Source organism: Camellia sinensis, chromosome 7 (genome assembly GCF_055761805.1).
Source record: "Camellia sinensis isolate YWXY chromosome 7, ASM5576180v1, whole genome shotgun sequence".
Classification (NCBI taxonomy): Eukaryota; Viridiplantae; Streptophyta; class Magnoliopsida; order Ericales; family Theaceae; genus Camellia; species Camellia sinensis.
In genome coordinates this window covers 17,658,383-17,681,310 of record NC_138967.1, presented here as the reverse complement: position 1 = coordinate 17,681,310, position 22,928 = coordinate 17,658,383, and the positions used below count along the sequence as shown (strand labels likewise).

Below are 22,928 nucleotides of genomic sequence, written 5' to 3'. Positions count from 1 at the left end.
GAGGTCGGCTATGAGTTTGTACTCAGTGGATCTCGGCTTGAGGTAATAGACGTAGCCTTTTTCAAATTTCAGGCCACACATGGTAGAACAGTATTGGATATCAGCTAATGTTATCCTACCGTTTATGACTCTATAAGAGTTAATAGCTGTTACATTGGGTTAAGTTTGTAATAATGAAAGACTTGTCGGAAAAGGATGTTGTGAGGGAACCTAAGTCCACACTCTATGAAAGCGACTACAGGAAAAGGCATGGAGTCCCCATCAGGCACGATGGAGTCCTTCTCCCCTGCCAGCCTAAGGTGAACATCGGCTGGGATTGAGAACTATTTCCTAAAGTACTCTAGCTTTGAAGGGGTATCGACTCTCCACCTGAACATGCCCATTATCTCGGCCAAAGTGGGTCCAATTTCAGGTTTTTTGGTAAGAGGTTTGGAAAATGGAAAATTATCTCGGCTAAACCCTAAAGAACACTGGAGTCAAGGTTTCTGAGAATCTAAGAGGGTTTTGGTTTGATTTTCCTAAAGACCAGAGTTCTAGATCAAGTCCCAAACCTAAATCTACACAGATACAGGAATCAAAGGCAATAATCTAGAAATAAAGCAAGAAAAACATAAAAGAATAATGATTCAAACTCAAGAAAACAAATGAAAATTCAAGAACGTTGAATAAAGTGTGTGTAGATGTGCAAAAGCCAAGGACAGTGGCAAATTACAAAAACATCAAGTGTATGAGCAGTTCGTGTGTGCATGTGTAGATCTAGAAAAAGATTGGACAAACACAAAATCGCAAACAAACATGCTCAACACATGAATGATGAAATTTAAAACACAGACGAAGATTCAAGAACTCGAACGGAATCACAATGGCAACAAATAACGCAATAAAATTTTGAAATAAATTGAAGACTGAAAAAGGGAAAACAACGACTCATCGAAGAGAATAACGCCGGTATGAAGTACGCCGAAGTCAGACGGTGATAGCAAGTAGAGCAGGTTAGTGAATGCTTCGCCGGAGGAAGTGATCGGAGCTTGAAAACTTGAAGCAATGGCGGTTTTTTGGGAGAGAGAAAGCTTTAGCAAAATCAAAGATGTGAAGTGAAAAGACGGAAAGAGAGAGTATTTTTGTTAAAACACAAAAAGGCGGCAAAACCACAATGAATGTGCCTTGGACGAACGCAGACGTGACGCGACCTGATAACACGTGTCAGGTACGAATCAATGAGAAAAAGACACATGGCGGAAATGGTTGAGAAAACCGTGGGTGACAGCTCATGCACAGATAGAACTCTTGGAGTTCTTGATTTAATGGGGTGAGAACCTCAGCTAGAGGGACGATCGGTTAAGGGACTTGAAGAACTCAGTTCTCGGTTCTTAGTCATTGATAAAGTAGACTGCAAAGTCTTGGTCATGAGAAGCCGACGTATGATGATTTCGGTCATAAAGGATAAAGTAAGTCCTAGACAATGTGCCATATGGACAAATAGTATAGGTTTCATCACCTCAGGATGCCGAGGTAATAGAACCTAGGGGGCAGTTGTGGGGGCATATTTTGTGAATAACAACACGTGGCCAAGGTGGCACCGGAGCGTCAGTTGAGGTGCCACGTGTATTGGTCATGTCGCCGAGGTGATCTCGGATAAGCCGAGGTTATTTGCGGAGATACCGGAATCTGAGATAAGCGGATAAGGGACAAGAGTCCTAGAATGGGGGAGGACCTCTATCTGGATAAAGATAAAGCTCTTAGGAAGTTTATCTCTATCTAGTTGACAGTCCCAGATAAGCATTGAGCCAGAGTCCATTGAAGCTAGGCTTTTACAGGGATCAGATTAGTGCTGGCTATAAAAGTAAGGCACCCTCATGGGTCTAAGGTACGCTTTTTGTATTATGGCTTGTCAGTTAAGCACTATTTGCTATCTTTGAGAGATAAATTGAGTACTGACTTGTTCGTCGGAGTGCCTCCAGGTGGACAAACCACCGCCGGAGTCTTATCTTTCTGTGACAGGTTGTTCAGGCGTAATCTATTCTGCCTGTGTTCTCTAGCTAAGTTCCCTGTTTGGCAGTGTGGTCAGAAATCAACACCCACAGATAAAATGTCATGCTATGCACAAAATCAATGTCTTTCTCATTTGAAAAGGTCATGCTCAATGGTCATTTGGAAATACAATCAAAACCAATCGCTTCATTACCAATCGCTTCATTATAATTTCAATGGGTGGTAAATATGATTCAGGTAATCCCTAGGCTAGTATTTGCAAGTAGGTATATCAAGCACTACTAATTGCCACTTTACCAACTCTTAACCGGAAGGTAATTTGAAACCTACTGCGCGAGTTTTTGGGATTTTACTAAGGACCTCAAGCCAACTTAATTCTCAAACTATACCCTCTAAACGGACTTACCACCATATTTATCCCAAAACAGTTCAACAACAATGTTTGTCTCGCAAAACAATTTCTTTCTCAAGAATATATTCTCAAATGCTAGTTCGAAAGCAATGACAATGAGAATGAAATGGGATGATAATGTAAGATTATATCAACATATCACAATTATCAATTTCTCAATCACATCCCACAATCTTCTATTGTGATCAAGTTTTTCATATTTCTTCTCAATATTTTAACACACATGTATTCCAAGAGATAAATAACAATATTGCATTTCATGAACTCATTCTTTCAAAATACTCAAGAGAATATGCTATGTACCTTACTTTTAAAAAATCAATCTTTTCCCATTTCCATGGAATTACGACATTAAATGTGAGCATAGCAATTTCTCCTTCATATCCACAATAATATCATACCAAGCAAGAATTTATAATGTCTCAATATTTTTTTCCTAATTTTCCCACTTCTAGGGTTTCATAAAAATTAGGTTTCTCATATTATTTGCAGGGGTTTTTCTCAAATAACACCCATAATCATCAACATAGCTCACATTCTCAAAAACTTGAAGAAATATTAGAGAACCCACTTTTAAATCACCAAGAGCTCTTGATTTCAAAATCACAACTCAAGATATAAGAAATTTGCTTCAAAACAAGGATAAAGTTATGGAGAAGAGAAGAAAATAAACCCCCAAAATTAACGGTGTCAAAACCCAAACTCTATCAAAATGTAGCCCTTGATGAGCTCTTCAAATTTGATGAAGGAACTTGGGTCAAATCTTCAATAGATTTGAGGAGATTGAGAATTTATGGTGGTGGTTGAGTGTTTTTGTAGAGAGAGGTGTGAGGAAATGAATTTGAGAGAGAGAGAGACAAAGAGAGATAATATAACGAAAAGGTACTCAACCAAAAAGAAAGAAAAAGAAAAAAATTTCAGACAACCAGTTGTTCCTGCACGTGCTCACCTTTCGCCGCACGTGTGGAAATGCACGTTCAGTTCCCATTCCCGCACGTGCGGCACCCTACTCACACCTGTCCTCTACACCTGTGGTTATTTTAGAATTCAACTCTCAAAATCGCCGCCCCTCACCACACGTGCAGCCCCCATTCCCGCACGTACGGAACCTTCCCCGCACATGCCTTCCACACCAGCAATTATTTCAGAAAGCAACCATTGCCCCTGCTTCCTTCCCGCATGTGCGATACTCACCCCTACACGTGTGACACCCCATTCGCACATGCAACTACACTCCCCATACATGCAGTTTTGCCAACCGAAGAGGTCCTAAGCTTGCCTAGATGTTTTCCTCCACTCTGGTCCCTCCTCTGCACTCAAAACATGGAAATTTAGATTCCCTGGACAAGTTTAAAACCACACAAGAAATTACGAAGTGTGACAAACTCATGCGGTCAACATGGCCTTGGATTGGTTTCGAAATTTCGAAAATAAGGAATTAAACATGATTAAGAGAAGAATAAAGCGGGTTATATACTTGGGACATCACAATAAAAAAAAATGACAAATTATATATGAATAATATTACAATGATCATATTTATATATTATATTAATTTTATCATCTTATTTGTTATAATTATGTTGTTCGAATGAGACTCACCACTCATGCTTGTAACTATTATAGTGATCATATAATAATCAAATATAATATATGAATATGATGATTTTAACATTAGTTATTTTATATTTTAATAATGATGTTTAATATCTTTAGGTGCCGTCAAATGAGTTAGTTTTGACTGAAATTTTTTTATTACTTAGACTAATTTTATATTGCTACTGATTAAAAAATTATGAAAATCTAGTTTTTTTTCCTTTTAAGCTTGACTTTTATTTATCCCATTTTATTAGTGTACTTTTAGTTTATAAACCAAATTTTACTAAAATGTCATTAATATTTTTCATTTATCCTTCTAAATACTAAAAACTTTAAAAAAATGAAATTTAATGAAATATGGAAAAAGAAAAAAAAAAAAAAGAGCACTAAATTTTTGGCCACATCTCACTTATCTTAACTAAAAATTTGAACTTATCTTGCACCAAAATTCACCACTACTACTACCACCATGTCAAATTCACACCACAACTAAAATCTATTAAAACTCAATATCAATTTTTCACCACAGCCAAAATTATATCTCTTTCTCCCTCTAAAATTTTATTTTTCTTTCAAATTCAACTTTTTACTAAAATATTAAATAAAGAGAAATAGAGGGGTGGGATTGTACAAAAATTGGCTAACTCACCATCTTGAAACAACTTTTTTTATAAACTCTTGAAAGTTATAATTATTATTTAATTTTAAATAAATTATTAGCCTTTATTTAATCTCATGCATAGCACGAGTTTTATACTATTTTTTTTTATAAAAAATAACATAAAATAAAATAAACCAAAAAATATTCACAAACACTTCATTTTTTATGGCCTCATATTTTAGCTAAAAAGCCACTAAAAAATGCACTTTTCAAACTAAAGAGTTATAATTTTAATTTCTACACGAGATAGTTCAACAATGGAAAAATCTTAGGGAAAGTGAAAATCAGTGGCACAGTAAAATAATATTAAGGTATGATTTATTGTAATTATTACTTTAATTTTGAATAAAGATTTTTTTTTTTTTGTGAATAATGAATAAATAACTTATCCTGTTTTGCTTAAATATACCTTAAAGTAATTTAATTATGATATTTATGACCCATAATATAATATATATGCTATTATCTAAGCAATGCAACCACCACAGGTCCCTCTTTGTCACGGTCCAAACCCGTCTTTATAGGTTTAGTGTCATAACTGGCTAGTAATCCTTGGATTACCAAAGGCCTCTTGACATAATAGCATATAGTTAGGGGCTGCGGAAGCAAATATACAAAACATACGAAGTCCATTGAGCTGTGAAGACATACATGGAACTGAAAACCTTAAACTTTATATACATACAAGTGACGTCATAGGTACAGTATTTACACGTCACTAACAAGCATATACAAAAGGCGACTTTTTCATAAAACAAAAGAAACAGCCTTATACATCCATATTGACACAGCCACAATACATGACTTGATCTGGAACCTCCTCGCGAGGCGTAGAGGGTGGCTGACTAACACAAAATACCCCAGGCATCATCTTAAGCCTGATCACGAGCCTGCTCACCTACATACATAATAAATAACTAGTGAGCGGAGGCCCAATGAATATTAACAAAGTAAAGAGGTAAATGAATGATGTCCCATAACTGTGGCTGAAACTGAAATTCACATACGTATTCTCATTCTGAGCATATATAGAATTCAGAGCTCATGCTTAGTTTTACATAGTACATCCATCAGCACTGATAGATCACATACAGAATATCTTAAATCATACTTGTCAGTTCTATATAAGAACCTTCGGCCGGGTAAGAATAACTTGTCAGTCCCATAAAGGAACCTCCGGACTAGGAACTTGTAAACTTGTCAATTCCACTTAAGAACCTCCACTCGGGTATAGATAGCTTATCAGTCCCATAAGGAACCTCCGGTACCAGGAACTTGCATATACTTGAATCATGGCATAACTTGAATCATAGCATAATGTCATAAGTACTTGTTAGACTTGGACAATCATTCATAGCATAAAACATGACATTTCATAGAACAGTTCTTAATTCATGTGCAGAAAATAATTTACTTGAACATAGCTTTACTAAGTTATTACTCACAGATAATTGGTAGCTCCAACTTGACAGCAAAATAGGCAATTCACTTATCCTGAGGCGCGTGACCTACATAACATGGCAGATTCATATATTGAATGTACACGCTCAGATTGTACATAACTTATTTTATTTATGCTTAGTGTGTTTCTAGCCTGTAACCTCATTATGGAGTCTTAAACATGGCCAAGGAGTGCCTAGGATGGAATGAGGATGCTAGAATGTACTTGAAAACATTTTTCAAATTTTGTTGGAAATAGGGTCTACGCTCGAGCGTGGCTTTTCTCGCTCGAGCGGACATGCAAAAAGTGAGGGTTCGCTCGAGCGTGACTGTAGTGAGCCCATATGAACAAAACGGGATTTCCCTCCCGGGACGTTCGGGGATGTCTACAGTTCAGGACTCAAATGTCACGGTCTTGTATCTAATCTCGCAGAGTGCAATGCAAGATCGAATAATCATCAAAGAGTCCAAATCCGGCAAATCGTTTTTGAAAATAGATTTTTTTGAAAGAAGTGCCAAACATGAAATGCTTTGCCAGATACAGAGTCGCCACCTAAATATTTTATTTTGGGGAATTTAGGAAACCCTGACTCGTTTGCCTAAGGCCACGTGTCCGTCATCACCAAAGTTGCCTCGGCTCGGGAACTTGGGTACGATTGGGGAAGGTCACTTCATGAGCACCCCCGCTCGCCCGATCAAAGATCGGCCTCTACTAACCTGATATCGAGTTTTGAAGACATTATGCGTTCTTATTCTGGTTATTAGCCTAGAATTACTATGTGATGCGCACAACATACAAGTATAGACTAGGTCGCATGAATTGGAACAAAACATTTCATGTTTGTTTTGAAAACGGTTTGCTACTCGCAAGTAGGCTAAAATGCAGATTTTGCCACCCTCGGGTGGGCTTAGAAAACATGGTTTTGCCACTATCTAGTGGGCTTAAAACTCACAGTCAATGTATTATTCCAATTCAGATAACCCAACCTTCACCCACAAGCATTCAGGTGGGTATATCACATAAACAGTTAGCCTCATGGTAAACATGCTATCATGGCAGTCACTCACACACATGCAAGGATGCTAAAGCATAAATACTTACCGAGTACTCCGAGCCAAAGAAAGAAGCTAATTAGAAATCATGCATGAATCCTAACTATGTTAAGAATGCTTAATGCAACATATGCAAAAATGCAACTACAATAGGCTCGGCTATTCTAAGATGGCATATGAGATGCAACAATCGATACATGTATTCAACTTGGAATTGAAATACAATGCAGTTAACATGATGCGCCGCGCCTGGTGCATGCAATACAGATGAATGAATGCAAACATGCGAACATATAGATGCTAATTGAAACATGCCCTAATCTAACCATCATAAGCTGGTAAATAAAAGGGAGAAAGACGTGGGGTTGGAAGACATACATCACACACACGCACACTTATTACACAATTGCCCTCGCTCGGAGGGTCCGAATAAATAGTACAGTCCGAATAAATAATTAACTACTCTAGCTAATTAAATATTACAAAACCCTAATTAATTAACAAATTAACTAGGAAAGAAAATGAATTAGCATGTAAGCTAAATGGACCGCCCCAGCTCTGCTCCGAATGATGAAAGGTACATGCATGTTCGAGTCGCCTCGTCGGAAAATTTCTCGCGATGCCCCGATTTGCCTCTGTTTGCGATTAATCCCGGAATGCTGTGCAAAGCTCTAGAAGGCTGGTTTGCTGCAACAGAGAGCAAGAAAGGAGCATGACAAAGTATTTTCACATATGTATGCACACCTCGATCCTCGTGCCATCAATCACGCATCTCGATACATGATGGCCGAGGGGTCGAATTGCACGACTCGATGTGAAATGAATGCACATGACAACACAACAAGGCCTAGACTCCATCATGGGTAATCCGGAGTGTCAGCGACCGGGAATTGAGGCACGTTCCGTCACTTCGGGTACGAAACGTCCCTCATTTCTCGTGTTTGGGCTAACTCTTATCCCAAACACAACGCAATGAGATGGCATACACAATGCGACTAACATGCAACCTAACATACGCAATGCTATGGACTAAAATGGCATACACAATGCAAGGTGGACTTACACCAATATGAGTGGACCTCAGCCACACTCACATCAGTAGCCATATGAGGAAAATGAGACAACCGAAATACATGCAAACATGCACGAGTGCAATAGACCGAACCTAAGGCATCAAATACCACTCTACCAAAACATGGCAAGAGATGAAAGATGGCCTACAAACATGTAATTTTCAGCTCTGAAACATGATGCACAATGGTTCCGAATCATGAAAATATGTCACACAATGTAAGCTAGATAGCCCGAATACCAAAACTAGTGAAGCGGATTACACTAGAGGTACATAAAGCAATGCACGGATGGCAAAACCAACCCCAAATAGACCCTAGGCAGGTCTGAAATAGTGGGGAAATGACCTAAAATGATGGCTCGGAATGCAAAGAAATGGAGCTCATTCAATGGTCGGTAAATGAGGCATACAAGCCCGACTCTCAAACGCATTTAAAGAGTATGAAACATGGGAATATGAGATTCACATAAGCTCTGAAATATGATGTATAATGGCCCCAAAATAAGAAAATGCCTCAGCATATACATGTAATGGACATCGAAACTCAAAGCTAGGCAAGTTATTGAACTACAAGCATGCAAAAAAAACATCATTCGACCACGAGACCCAAAAATAGAGCTAGGGCAGTCCAAAATATGCACAAAATCAGTTTAAGGCAAGGCCAAAAAGAGCTAAAATCAAGGGTCAACAAAACATGCGAAGTAAGCTAGTGGACCATGATTTGCACTACAACTATATGAAGCACATGAGAGCTCACCAAACCAGCCAAAAATAGAAGTATTCCATGCCAAATAATGCCCAAAAACCCACTGAAACTCAGTCAATGCATGCAAGAATGATGTGCTCCTTTAGAAGGCCATACAAGGGGTTGTTCCACACATATAAGATAGACATACAAAATGGCAAAATCACCTCTGGACAGAGGTTATGAGGACCCTAAAACTCACCAAAAAGGTCCTGAAATTAGTCTAGGAAACATGCAAGTGAAAGCCCCTTTGAAAGGCCTTGAATAGGATTGCTCTACACATGCATAATAGACACTTTATATGGCAAAATGGGCTCCAGACAGAGTTCATGCAGACCTTAAAACTCACCAAATAGGTCCTGAAACATGGCTTCAAAACATGCAAAGTGGAGCTCCTTTGTAAGGCCAAAAGGGCCAACAAACAAGGCAAGGAGAGAGGGGGTCACCCCTCTCTGATTTTGGCTCTCAAAATAGTATTCTAGCCACTGAAAATCCACTAGATTTCAGTGGTTAGAAGGTCAAACAAAGCACAAAACCAAGGCCTAGATGCAAGGCTCAAAATAAGATGCAAACAAGCATGCAAGGGGGTAGATGACCCCCAACAGAAAAATGACCTTAAAAAATCTTCAAGAGGAGCTCAAAATAAGACTTTTTTCAGTTTATGTCAAGGCTCGAAAATGCTTGCAAGTAGGGCTAAGATATGAAGTAAAATAAGCCTTAAAAGAGGGATGGAGCATACAAGGGGGTAGATGACCTCTAACAGAAAAATGACCTTAAACAAACTTCAAGAGGGACTCAAAATAGGACTCTTTTCAGTTTATGTCAAAGCTCGAAAATGCTTGCAAGTATAGCTAAAAGATGGATCAAAATAATGCTTAAAAAGGGAAAAAATGGTTACCCTTGAAGACCAGCAGAAACCAGCAGCCTCTGGACCCAAAAACCCAACCTTGAACCTTTGAAAATACAATCCAAGGACCTTAGGTTGATGATGGAAGTGTTAGGCTATGAGAGGTGGTGCAAAGGGGCCAAGAACCAAGCAATTTAGAGCTCAAAAGAGAGAGATATAAAGAGAGATATATTGTTTAGCCCTAGCAATTTTCTGAACCCTTTCAAGTGAGGGATATGGTGTCTCTTATAGAACAAAAGGTCTAAAGCTTCTCAAAGAAGCTTCAAACCAAGGGCCAAGATCCTCCATACACGTGTATAGAGGATGCAACAAATGCCTCCCAGCTGGCACAGCTGGAACACACTCACTGAGACAAACAGGATGGGAGCTGGCCGACCAGTTCAAGTGGTCGGCCGACCACTTGACCTGGTCAGCCGACCAGGTCAAAAGGGTCAAGGTGGTTGGCCACCCCTTAGGATGAAGCCTAGAAGTTATCTTTCCAATGGCGCAAACCTTGCATTAAAATTCCATCTGTGCAAAAAGTTATGCCTGTTTTGGTGAAGCCGCGCAGATTCGGTCCAACCAGATTGATGCCCCACTTCAACCAACCATATCTGCCCCATCTGGACTTGGCTTTAGGATATTCTTGAGTGCAAAATGAAGCCCTGGAAGTAAGTTTTCCAACGATGATGGCCTCATATCTTAAATCCAAGTGTATAGACAGATAAGCCTGATTTAGTGAGGACCGCTCGACTCTCTCTTAGCGATTCATGCCCATCCTCTTCCTCAACTAGGTTTTTTCTCTCCACTCTTCTTTTCTTTAACTCCAAACCCCCGAACAAGGTGTTTTGAAAGATTTTTCAAAGATCTCATCTCTCTTTCGTTCATTTCCACTTTGCCCTTGCTCGGTTTACTAAAAAGTGCGACATTTAACAAAATGCGAGTGTCGGAACATCGTAGAACTTTATTTTCAAAACGTTTTGAAAGTGAGGGTTTCAAGTCTAAAATATTTTGATCAAGATTGTTTTGGTCCAAAAAGAAGGGGTATGAAGTTGAGATTTGACTCTCTTCTTGCCGAAGAAACTGAACCTTTCCCCTGCACATCTTTCTCCACTGAGTAAACCATCAGTAGTGCCCAAGTCTTAAGGGAGGTCAAAAATGGGGTGTCTACAGTGACTTCCTTCGCTCGAGCGGACTGTAAACTTTGAAAAAGTACTGGTTACTTGCTTTTCATGCTCGACGGACGCTCGATCTCCGTTTGAGGGTGACTTCTGTCGCTCGAGCGTGTTGCAAAACACATGAACTTCTGGATACATGTATTTCATGCTTGTGCGTGCCTCAGGTCGCTCGAGCAGAAGTGCACGCACTCAGAGTGCTCGCTCAAGCGTGAACTCCTACGCTCGAGCGTGAATTCAAATTCTGAAATTTTCAGACTTGATCTCCAAGCTTCAAACTCAAACCAAACACTTCAAAACTCACCCTCTTGGGCCAAAATTTTGGGAAACACTATGGAATTCATAAAACATCATGATTTAAAGATTATTTCATGAAATCAAGGCCCAAAAAGATGGCAATTGGTCACAAATACAACTTAAGCTTCATGAATGCTCTGAAACATGACATGCATGCATTTCCTTGAACTCAATCATCCCCAAAACATGATCAAATGTAATGAGAGGATGAAAAATATGATAAATTCTCAAAACATAGGTGAGATAAACACATGCATGAAAGAATTCTTTGAAATCATGCTCAAATTGTGAAGAAATTGACATGCATACATGGTATGGCTCAAACCTCCTCAATTCGAACTCAATTCCTACATGAATTCACCTAATTCACTTGAAGTCTTGCAAAGTCTAACTCAATTACCCAATTAAGAGGTTGGTTCCTTACCTAGAGACTTGAATTCACCTAGGGCTGTTCATGGAAACCGTGTACCCGCCTAACCCGCCCGACCCGACCGGACCCGATACACAACAGACGAGCAAGACAAGGTAGATGGTCGGATACGGTCCATTTTATTTAATTTTTTCGAATTCACGGTCGGGAGTGGTTTTTGATTTTTTTCATCCGTCGAAACCGAACCGACCGAAAATATTAAGCTTCTCACGTACACTTCCATTCCACCTACCATGCTTCTCATATAAGCTTCACAATTTACAAGGTCTATCTCTCTGAATCCCTGTGTCTCTCACACTTCACAAAGCCACTAATGTCAAGTTGTCAACTCTTTGTTTAATTAAAAAAACTGAAAAGGCTCCATCAATTTTCAAGGAGAAAAATTGAAAATGAAAAGGCAAAACAAATATACAAGGAGAGAGTGCACCCACCGAATCAGTTCATCATTTTTGAAGGAGAAAAATTGAAAAGGCAAAACAAATATGTAAAGAGAGAGAGAGTGCACCGAATCAGTTCATCATGTAACAATCAAAGCTTCTCTTTGTTTTCTATCTCTAAAGTTCAATCTGTGACTTTCTTTGAGATGTGCGAACCAAGATCTTCAACCCTAAAAGAGGGTTATTCTCTAGAGATTCAGGTATCTCTCTTTATTCATTTTGGGGTTTTTATTTTTGTTGTTTTGATTTATAATTTATAACTTTTTGTTGGTTAATACTTCATAGTTTGATGCTCTAATCATGGTTGATTTAGGGGTTTAAAGTATTTTTCATTTTCGTGTTTTGATTTTCTGATTCTCTGTTTCTGATTGTTATGTTTTCATTTAGTGTTTCTAAAATATTTTGATTTGTTCATATTTTGATTGAGGGTTTGAAAAATACTATGAGATATGTTCATGTTCTAATTTAGGGTTTAAAAAATATTAATATTTGTTCATGTGTTTGTTGATTTAGAAAAGAATATTATGATTTGTTTATATTTGGATTTAGGGTTTTAAAAATATTAAGAGTTTATGTTTGATTTAGGGATCGAAGAATATTAAGATTTTGGTTCATGTTTTTATTTTGGATTTTAAAAATATTATGTTCCGTTTATATTTTGGTTTTAGAAAATTAATGTTTGTTCGTGTTTTGATTTAGAGATTGAAAGATTTTGGTTCATGTTTTTATTTAAGGTTTAAAAAATATTATGAGATGTGTTCATGTTCTGATTTAGGGTTTAAAAAATATTAATATTTCTTCATGTGTTGATTGAAGGATTTAAAAACATTATGAGTTGTTTATGTTTTGGTTTAGGGATTGAAAAATATTATGAATTTGTTCATGTTTTGAAAATATTAAGAGTTTATGTTTTGATTTAGGAATTAAATAATATTAATATTTTGGTTCATGTTTTTATTTAGGGTTTTAAAAATATTTTGTCTTGTTTGTAGATAATGGATCTTCCTACCAATGATGCCCCTGTTGATGGCCAACCTGCTGCTACTGCTGTTGGAACTCAATCTCAACCAGTAGTTAATGCCAAAGCTACTATCCCAACTCCTGATGACAAGCCTCCAGTTCCATCCAAAGCTAAAAATGCGCGTGCTGAGGCTACTGGCAGAGTTAAATCTAAGGTATGGAATCATTTCGATAAAGTAAAGGGTCAAGATGGAAAAATGAGAGCTGTATGTAGGTATTGTCAAAAAGAATACTTAGCTGATTATAAGTCTCATGGAACAAGTAATTTATTGGCTCATTTTGCCTCATGTGTCAAGTATCCATATAGGGAGGTGGAGAAGGGACAGTCCACTCTGTCTTTTCAATTTAAAAAAGATGGAGTAGAGGGTGTTGACCTTATTGCAACAACTTTTACAGTAGAAGCTGCAAGAAAAGCTCTTGCTGAAATGGTGATAATTGATGAACTACCCTTTAGGTTTGTAGAGGGAGTTGGGTTTAGAAAATTCTGTCAAATCTTGCAACCCAAATTTGATAAAATCCCATCTCGTATTACAATTTCCAGAGATGTTAATATTTTTAACAGAGAGAGGGATAGCCTAAGGAAAGCATTGCATGGTCGTAGAGTTTGCCTAACCACAGACACATGGACCTCCATACAGAACTTGAACTATATGTGTCTTACAGTTCATTTTATTAATGACGATTGGAAACTTCAAAAGAGAATTATTAACTTTTGCCTAGTTGAAGATCACAAGGGTGAAACCATTGGTAGGAAAATTGAGTCATGCTTGCTTGAATGGAATATTGATTGCATTTTTACATTGACTGTAGATAATGCTAGTTCAAACAACACCACTGTTAAGTTCTTGAAAAGAAAAACAAAGGATTGGAAAGGTACTATTTTAGGTCATGAATTTTTAGGCATGCGTTGTTGTGCACACATTCTCAATCTTATTGTGTGTGATGGTTTGAAAGAGCTGAATTCATCTATTGCTTCTGTGCGTGCTGCTGTTAGATATGTGAGGTCATCTCTAAACCGGTATGAGAATTTTAAAAAGTTTGTTGAAAAGGAAAAAATTGAGTCAAAGAGTCTTTTATGCCTTGATGTTCCAACTAGATGGAATTCCATCTATTTGATGCTAGAGGCAGCAGAAAAATTTGAGAGAGCCTTTGAGAGACTCCAAGAGGATGACTTAGTTATCGGGCTTATTTTGGGGGTGAAGAATTTGGTGGTGGTGAGCATGATGGGGATGGGGATGTGGCAAGGGGACCACCCAATGAGGCTGTTTAGAATAATTGTAGGGTCTTTTTAAAATTTTTGAGACTCTTTTATAATGCCACAAAGAGGTTTTTAGGGTCATTGTATGTCACTTCAAATTGCTTCTATGATGAGATGTTTGTCATTCAAAACAAAATTGAGCAATTAATGAAGAAAGATGACACACTTTTATCTACAATGGCAGTTAATATGAAAGCAAAATTTGATAAGTATTGGGGTAATGGGGATAAGATAGATCTTCTTTTGTATGTTGCTGTGGTACTTGACCCTAGGAAAAAATTGAAGTATTTGAATTTTTGTTTCTCACAAATTCTTATTGAGAATGTGGTTATGAGATGACGGGCAAGGTGAAGGATTGTTTGACTCGTCTATACGAGCATTATGCTTTACATGATTCAAAAAGTGGGCAAGAGCCTAATGTGAGTGCAGCTTCTAAAATGGAGGTAGATGATGATTGTGATGATCCACAATGCTCATTGCTGCTCAATTTAATTCATACTTGGAGGAGGAGTATTCTGTTGTTTGTAAATCAGAGCTGGATAAGTACTTTGCTGATTTTTGTAAGGGTTCTAAGGATGAAAATTTTGATATATTGGGATGGTGGAAGTCTAATTCTTCAAAGTATAAAGTTTTGTCACATGTGGCACGTGATGTTTTGGCATAACCAGTCTCTACAGTTGTTTCAAAATCAGCATTTAGTATGGGAGGACGTATACTCGATCCTTTTCGTAGTTCGCTTTCTCCTGTGATGGTCGAGGCCCTTATATGCGCACAAAATTGGCTTGAATCCACTGTCCCAATTTCTCTTCGAAGGTCCATGGATGATGTTGAATAACATGAACAATATGAGTCAAGTACTATTCATTTATTGCACATATATTAAATTTAAATTGAAATTTATTTCTATAATTGATTAATAATCTTTTCTTTCTTTCTTTCTTTTTTTTTATAACAATTTCTGGTGCAAGCCCAACAGTAAGACTGTTATACATTTATATTTAAGTTTTTTTTTTTTTATCCTTGTAAGCTTTATATTACATTTTCTAATTTCAGTTGCTTCTCTACAGGACATATGGAAGCAAAACGAACATTGAGCCAACAACTTTTAGTTTTTGTGAATATGTTTCTCGTTTTTAATTTTAGTTTAATGGTGGGATAGCAGTAGTGATGAAGTTTGACAATGACTTACTTTTTGTGGCAACAACAAACATATTTTTGAGATGTAATTATGTTTTTCAGGTATGTCTGTGCACTGTGCAACATAGTTGTTTTTGAGGGGTATGTTTGCACTGTGCAACATAGAAGATTTTGGAGGATGTACATGCCGAATACTGTTAGTTTGGTTTTTGTGACAACTTGTGCAGATTACAGGAAGGAATAATGTGATGTACTTAATTAGTTATGTTTATTTTGGGAGATGTACATGCTGAATACTGTTAGTTTGGTTTTTGTGGCAACTTGTGCAGATTATAGGAAGGAACAATGTGATGTACTTAATTGGTTATGTTTATTTTGGAGGATGTACATGCTGAATACTGTTAGTTTGGTTTTTGTTGCAATTTGTGCATATTATTACAGGAAGGAACAATGTGATGTACTTAATTGGTTATGTTTATTTTATTTTAAGATGTTTTGGAGGGTTATTTTATTACAGAAACAATGTAATTCATAAACTGTTTTGGAAGGTAATTTTATTAATTTTAATTTTTAATGTCATGTTTTTATATTTTGTGTTTGGCAACATTTTTGAAGTGCAAGATTATATATTGTGACAGGTTTTACTTGTGTGAAGTGTACAAAATTATAGAGCTTAATTTATCATTTTGTTAATTTGATTGGGTTAACATTTGTTGTGATTAATGGAGTAATTTTACTTTTGAATTGGGCTGTGCAATTTTATTTCCTTAATTTTGGATAAAAAATTACAAAAAAAAAAAAGGCCCAACATGTCATCAGCCCAATCCGCCCAAACCGACCACATCCGATCCGACAACCCGAATATCAATTCGGTCGATTTCGACATGTAATTGGTTCGAAAATGGTTGGGCTAACTGTGAACCCGAAATGATCCGGTCGGCTGATGGGTATATATCCAACCCGACCCGGACCAACCCGTGAACAGCCCTAAATTCACCAATGTTGAAGTTGAATCCTCAAATCCTCTTCAATTGTCAACAATTCTAGCATTTCCTTGGTTGAGCTCAATTTTCTTCCCTCTTTCTCTCCCTCACGTTTGTATCAACAAAAGAGTGAAATGGGAGTGTATGGGTGCCCAAGGAAGCCCACTAGTGCCTTAATTAGGCTTGGACAAGGTGTAATTAATTAAGGCTAAATAAGTGGATATTAAATTAATCTAATTTAATCATTTCGAATCAAATTTCAATTAAACCTACCATAAAATTCTAAAAATCCTATAATTAACATATAAATCAAGTCGGTTTTTGAATCGAATGCCGATAAGGCCTTCAATTCGCAAATCGAAACGAAAATACGAACAGTTCTTTTTACGTTAAACAGATATAAACACAAAATGATGCAATGCACATATAATTAATTGAGCATTACTTCTTAATTACTCATTTGACATACTTAAACATGAATTAGCGTTAATCATGAGTCAGGATTGTTATACTCTCCCCCACCCAAAACTCTCCCTCAATGATTTTGCAACATCATTAGAGAGATTTGGGAGGAGAAAATTGGGAAGAGAGCATTTTTGCTATTATATAGACTACTTTGTTTACACTGTAGTTATTAAATTGTTATAAAACAAACAAATACATTTTAAAAGTGAGTTTTCTAATCTTTTATGTACTTTTTGGAAAAGGTTTGTCTCCGTTTGGGTATCCATCTAGAGCATGTTGTTGGGCCACGGAAGCTAGGACGATAATTTAAATTGTTCAATGTATATAATTTGTTGAGTATTTTATTTTTGTAAAAAATTATATTGATCAGATAGTAATAGTTATTTGATTAGATCACATTTGTATCAATAATTTATTTTTAAAATAATAAATAGTGCTAACACAAATTTGATCTGATCAAAGAGTTAGTTATTGGATCAATATGATTTTTTGTAAGGATAAAACACACAATAAACCTTACACATTTATGAAACCCAATGGGTCATACTTTTTTATAGACTAATGGTGTTTTGAGTTACTAATAACGCTACGCAACTTTACTTGTAACGATTCATTTTTAGTAATCTATTATGCAAACCTTCCTAATTTCAAAAAGATCTACTCTTTCTGTTTTTTTGAATTTTATTTATTTATTACTATTATATATTACTTTCGCTTTGGTTTGATTTTTACCTTACAATTCAAAGTATTCAAACGTGTACGAAAGAAACTGCATTAAATAATCCCGCGTGTGGATCATCCGTGAGCTAAATACATATATATATTGCCATATTTGCTATGTTCTTCTTATAAGCAGACAAACACTTGCCAACTGTTCCTTCCCACTTACAGCAATCATTCCATTCATTCACTATGAATAGATCAATGCAATCAAGTGTTGGAATTCTTTTCCTGATTGGGTTTCTCACCATAGCAGGCATTGATTTTAGTTTCTGCAATGGAAACTATGATGCAGTGATGTGCAGGAAGGACGAGAAACGAGCTCTTTTGAACTTCAAAAAAGATCTAGAAGATCCTACAAACGGACTCTCTTCATGGAAAGTCCGAGGGGATGATTGCTGTACGTGGCAAGGAGTTGTTTGCCACAACTTTACTGGGCATGTCATTGAACTCAAACTTGGAAGTTCTTATGCTGACATGTTTGGGTTGAGTTTGAGTTTGAGTTTGAGTGGTAAAATAAATCCTTGTTTGCAAAAATTGAAGCACCTCAGGTACCTGGATCTGAGTGGAAATGATTTCAAAGGTATACCATTCCCACCAGTCATTGCTTCTATGACACAACTACAATATGTAGACTTGTCTAATGCAGGATTTATGGGAACAATTCCCCATCGGCTTGGAAATATGTCGAGATTACGTTCTCTAAACCTCAAAACTGATACTTATGGTATGATGGACGTCGATAACCTACAGTGGCTTGCTGGTCTTTCCCATTTGGAACATCTTGACCTAAGTGGTGTGATTCTTGCCAAGGCACCCAACTGGCTACAGGTACTTAACAACCTCCCTTTCTTGGTAGAGTTACGCTTTCGTAGATGTGAACTTGATCACTTTCCTCTTCTTCTCAGTCCTATTAATTTTACATCTCTTGCGGTCCTAGATCTTTCCGGGAACAACTTTGGCTCTCTAATACCTGGGTGGATCTTCTTTAGCCTCCGTAGCCTCGTTTCTCTTGATCTAAGCTTTTGTAATTTTATAGGCCAAATGCCTGAAGGTTCTTGGAACCTGACTTCTCTCAAAACCCTTGATGTTTCTTATAATGAGAATCTCAATTCTTCTTTACCAAATTCGTTGTTTACTACTACAAATAGCCTCGCCTATCTTAGCCTTACACAATGTGGATTTCAAGGTCCATTTCCTACAGTTGTCCCCAACATGACCAATTTGCGTTATCTTGATCTATCTTCAAATTCTCTCAATTCTACCATAGCCAGTTGGTTGTATAGCTTTAGTCATCTTGAGATGCTCAACTTAGGCGTCAACAAGTTCGAAGGTGGAATATCAAACAAGATTGGGAACCTGACTTCTGCCATCTGGCTCGACCTTTCATTTAACAACCTTGAGGGAAGGCTACCGAATTCCATTGGAAACCTAGCTTCTCTGCACAATCTCGACCTATCATATAATGGACTTGAGGGAAGGCTACCGATATCGTTGGGAAATCTTTGCAACTTGAAATATATTGATCTCTCAGATAACAAATTTCGCGGAGAATTATTCACTAGCTCATCTAAATGCACTGCAATGCATGCTTTGGTGTATATGTTCCTGGAAGCAAATCAACTTTCCGGTCACATTCCTGATCAAATTGGACAATTTAAAAATTTGTCCTATCTTTCACTTGCTGGTAATTTGCTTTCTGGTCCCATTCCAGAGACTCTTGGACACCTTTCAAAGTTAATACAACTCCATGTGTCTGATAATTTGTTAGAAGGCACTGTATCAGAAGTTCACTTCACCAATCTTGCAAACCTGAGGGGATTTCATGCTTCCGGAAATCAGTTGACTTTAAATGTAAGTCCTGACTGGATCCCTCCCTTTCAACTTTTAGAAATAGTACTTGTCTCATGGCATTTGGGTCCAAAGTTTCCCTTATGGCTCCGATCACAAAAAGGACTTGAGATCATTGACTTGTCTTGTACTGGAATATCAGATGGGATTCCAACTTGGTTTTGGAACTTAACTTCCTCTGCCTACCATCTAAATCTCTCCTACAACCAACTCCATGGTGAGATTTCATATATTCCTAGCAATGCCGGAAAGGTTTACTTAAGCTCCAATAATTTGAATGGTACATTACCCCGTATTTCTTCAAACTTGATTGAGCTTGATCTTTCAAAAAATTCATTTTCTGGGGAGATGTCCCACTTGCTATGTGATAGGAAAAACGAATATAAGTATATGACAGTTCTTCTTCTAAGTGAAAACTTTTTATCAGGAGAAATTCCTGATTGCTGGATGGGTTGGGTATCAATAAAAGTCATAGATATAGGAAACAATAATTTGACTGGGAACATCCCAAGCTCGATGGGGAATTTACGCAATCTGCAATCGTTACACCTACGAAACAACCATCTCTCTGGAGAAATTTCTTCATCGCTTCAAAACTGCACAAATTTAGTAGTGGTTGACCTGAGTAAGAATGAATTTATTAGAAGCATACCGACGTGGATGGGAGAAAGGCTTTCGCAATTGATTGTTCTCACTCTTCGATCAAATAAGTTAGATGGCTTGATACCTCCAGAACTTTGTCATATCTCCTCTCTTACAATCTTGGATCTTGCAAACAACAATTTGTCCGGAACAATACCGTGGTGCTTCAACAATATCACTTCCATGGCAATGAAGCCAAACTCCAGTGCTGATGTTTTTTATGGACTTGTATGTAGTAGAGACAGTAATGGATGTCCCATGGGTTTCGTGGAGAATGCAGATTTGGTGACAAAAGGAAATAACCATCGATATGTCAAGATTCTGACTCTTGTAAGTAGCATAGACCTTTCAAACAACAATATATCTGGCAACATCCCTAAGGATCTAACTAGTCTATTGGGGTTGTTTTCATTGAATTTGTCTGGAAATCATTTGATTGGCGAAATTCCAAAGAATATAGGTGACATGAGGTCGTTGGAATCTCTTGATTTATCCAAAAATCAACTTTATGGTGAAATTCCTCCAAGCATGTCGGATTTGACTTTTTTGAGCTACTTGAATTTGTCTTATAATAATTTGTCAGGTAAAATTCCATTGAGCACCCAACTCCAAAGCTTCAATCCTTCTAGCTTTATCGGCAACAAGCTTTGTGGACTTCCACTTGCAAACAATTGCAGTGTTGATGGCAAAACACCGAATGTGAGAAATGAAGGAGTAAATGAAGGTTTTGGGTCTAAAGTGGATTGGTTTTATTTGTCTATGGCTTTTGGGTTTGTGGTAGGTTTTTGGGGCGTCTCTATTTCTATATTGTTCATTAAGTCATGGAGATATGCCTATTTTCAATTTTTGGAAAATGTCTGGACAAGACTTTGTGTTTAGATACATGTAAATGTGATAAGATTTTAAAAGTCATGTGGAAGTCTCCTACTTGTCTCCTTAATACTATAAATAAATGCATCTTTTGTGGAATAAATTCTGTTTTGTTTAAATATCTCTTGATTATATAATAAATACCTCTCTATTTTAGCCATCTTCCTTTAAATTATTAACAAACAGTTCAGATTTCTCCCTTAGTAAGTAAATTACAACCTCAATGTTTCATAAACTGGCAACTTGGCAAGTATATGACATGTCAAATATGTATATATGCATATAGATATAGGAAGAAAATTAATGATATGCATAGAATTCATAAATTTGATTAATTTCTAAAACAGAAAGAGATGGTAAAATTGACCTGAGAATCAGACCAATAACTTGAGGTGGGGGTTGATTTTCATTTTAGTTTCTATTTTGGTACTTTCTTTATAAAATAAATTATAAATAAACCTTCAGATTTGCTTAAAATGGTTTTGAAAATTATATTCTTCACTTTTAAATTTCTAAACATATAACAAATAACATTTTCATCAATTAACCATTAACTCAATTACTAATTTTTAATGATATCAAAAATATATTTTAATTAACAATTATGATAATTTTATTATTGTATAAGAAGGTAGTTAGGAATTTTATTTTTTCTATTAACTCTATAAGAAGACAAATTTTAACAATGAAATATTTATAATTTCAAAATCCCAATATATTTGTAATTTATCCAATTTTATATAAAAGTTTGGTTCTTTACTGTCAAAGTAGCTTGCTTTTGTCACCCCCTCGATAATGCAACCCAATCCACCCAGTGTTCAATTTGTGACAATCTTTACTTCAATTTGATACATTTTTTTGGCTATATATGGCAAGTGACATCCCACTTGTAACAGATTTAGTGTTTCTAAAATTAACTTCTCTATAAAATTTAAAGGCTAGAAGGGGGTAAAATGGCTTACTTACTATCTCTCTCATTTAGGGCTTGCACAATAACGCCAAAATTGTCAAAACCGCACTGAATCGCTCTGAACCGCACTTTTTTTCAACTCTGGTGGGTGAAAGTTCCGGGAGTGGCAAGTCGACGCGAGTAGTAGTTTGAAAATGCCAACCCGCCTAACGAACCAACCCGACCCGCCTATCAATCAATGTTTCAAAGTCTTCTATATACAATACAATCACATCCAACAAGTTACATTACATTCCACCCAAATGTATGTAACGCCCTGCAAATTTACACATGAATACACCACAACAAGCACATCAGTATACAGAATAACCATTTTTCTCATTGAACTAGGATTCAAGAGGTTACAATTACAAAGTTCATATTTCCACAATACCTTGAACTCATCTCTAAATTCAATGATCTAGACGACATTACAAAAGAGAAAGGCCCACAAGGGCATACAACCTTCCAAAATGCTTGATTGGTACAACAAAGTAAGTTTTTAAAGTTGTAATACAAAATTTTAAGTCTTAACAACCAAAAAGTTCTTGATTTATCAAGTCCAAATTGAACCACTGCTAGTCATTTCTGAAGTAGTATATCATTATCTCCTGTAAAATAAATAGGGGTAAGCTATATGCCCAATAAGAATACATTTAACCAAGTATTTAATCATTTGAACAAGCCCATGGCACCATTGAGACGAGACAAGTTGAGTAATTTAACATACATTTATAAACATAGTTAATTATGTAAACTAATGCACAATTAAATAATCACATTTCCCTCTCACACCAAGTATCATCATATCGGGAAGGAAAACATACCATAAGT

General features: G+C 36.7%; 1 protein-coding gene across 1 annotated transcript; it reads left to right on the top strand.

Moving 5' to 3' along the window:
• The first annotated feature begins 14,654 nt into the window (after positions 1 to 14,654).
• LOC145795634 (receptor-like protein EIX2) lies at positions 14,655 to 21,154 on the top strand. The gene is made up of 5 exons (XM_082880478.1): positions 14,655 to 14,735; positions 14,813 to 14,920; positions 15,621 to 15,716; positions 15,944 to 15,998; positions 17,919 to 21,154. The coding sequence occupies exons 1-5, from the start codon at positions 14,655 to 14,657 to the stop codon at positions 21,152 to 21,154; spliced, it is 3,576 nt and encodes a 1,191-aa protein (XP_082736604.1).
• Positions 21,155 to 22,928: the final 1,774 nt, after the last annotated feature.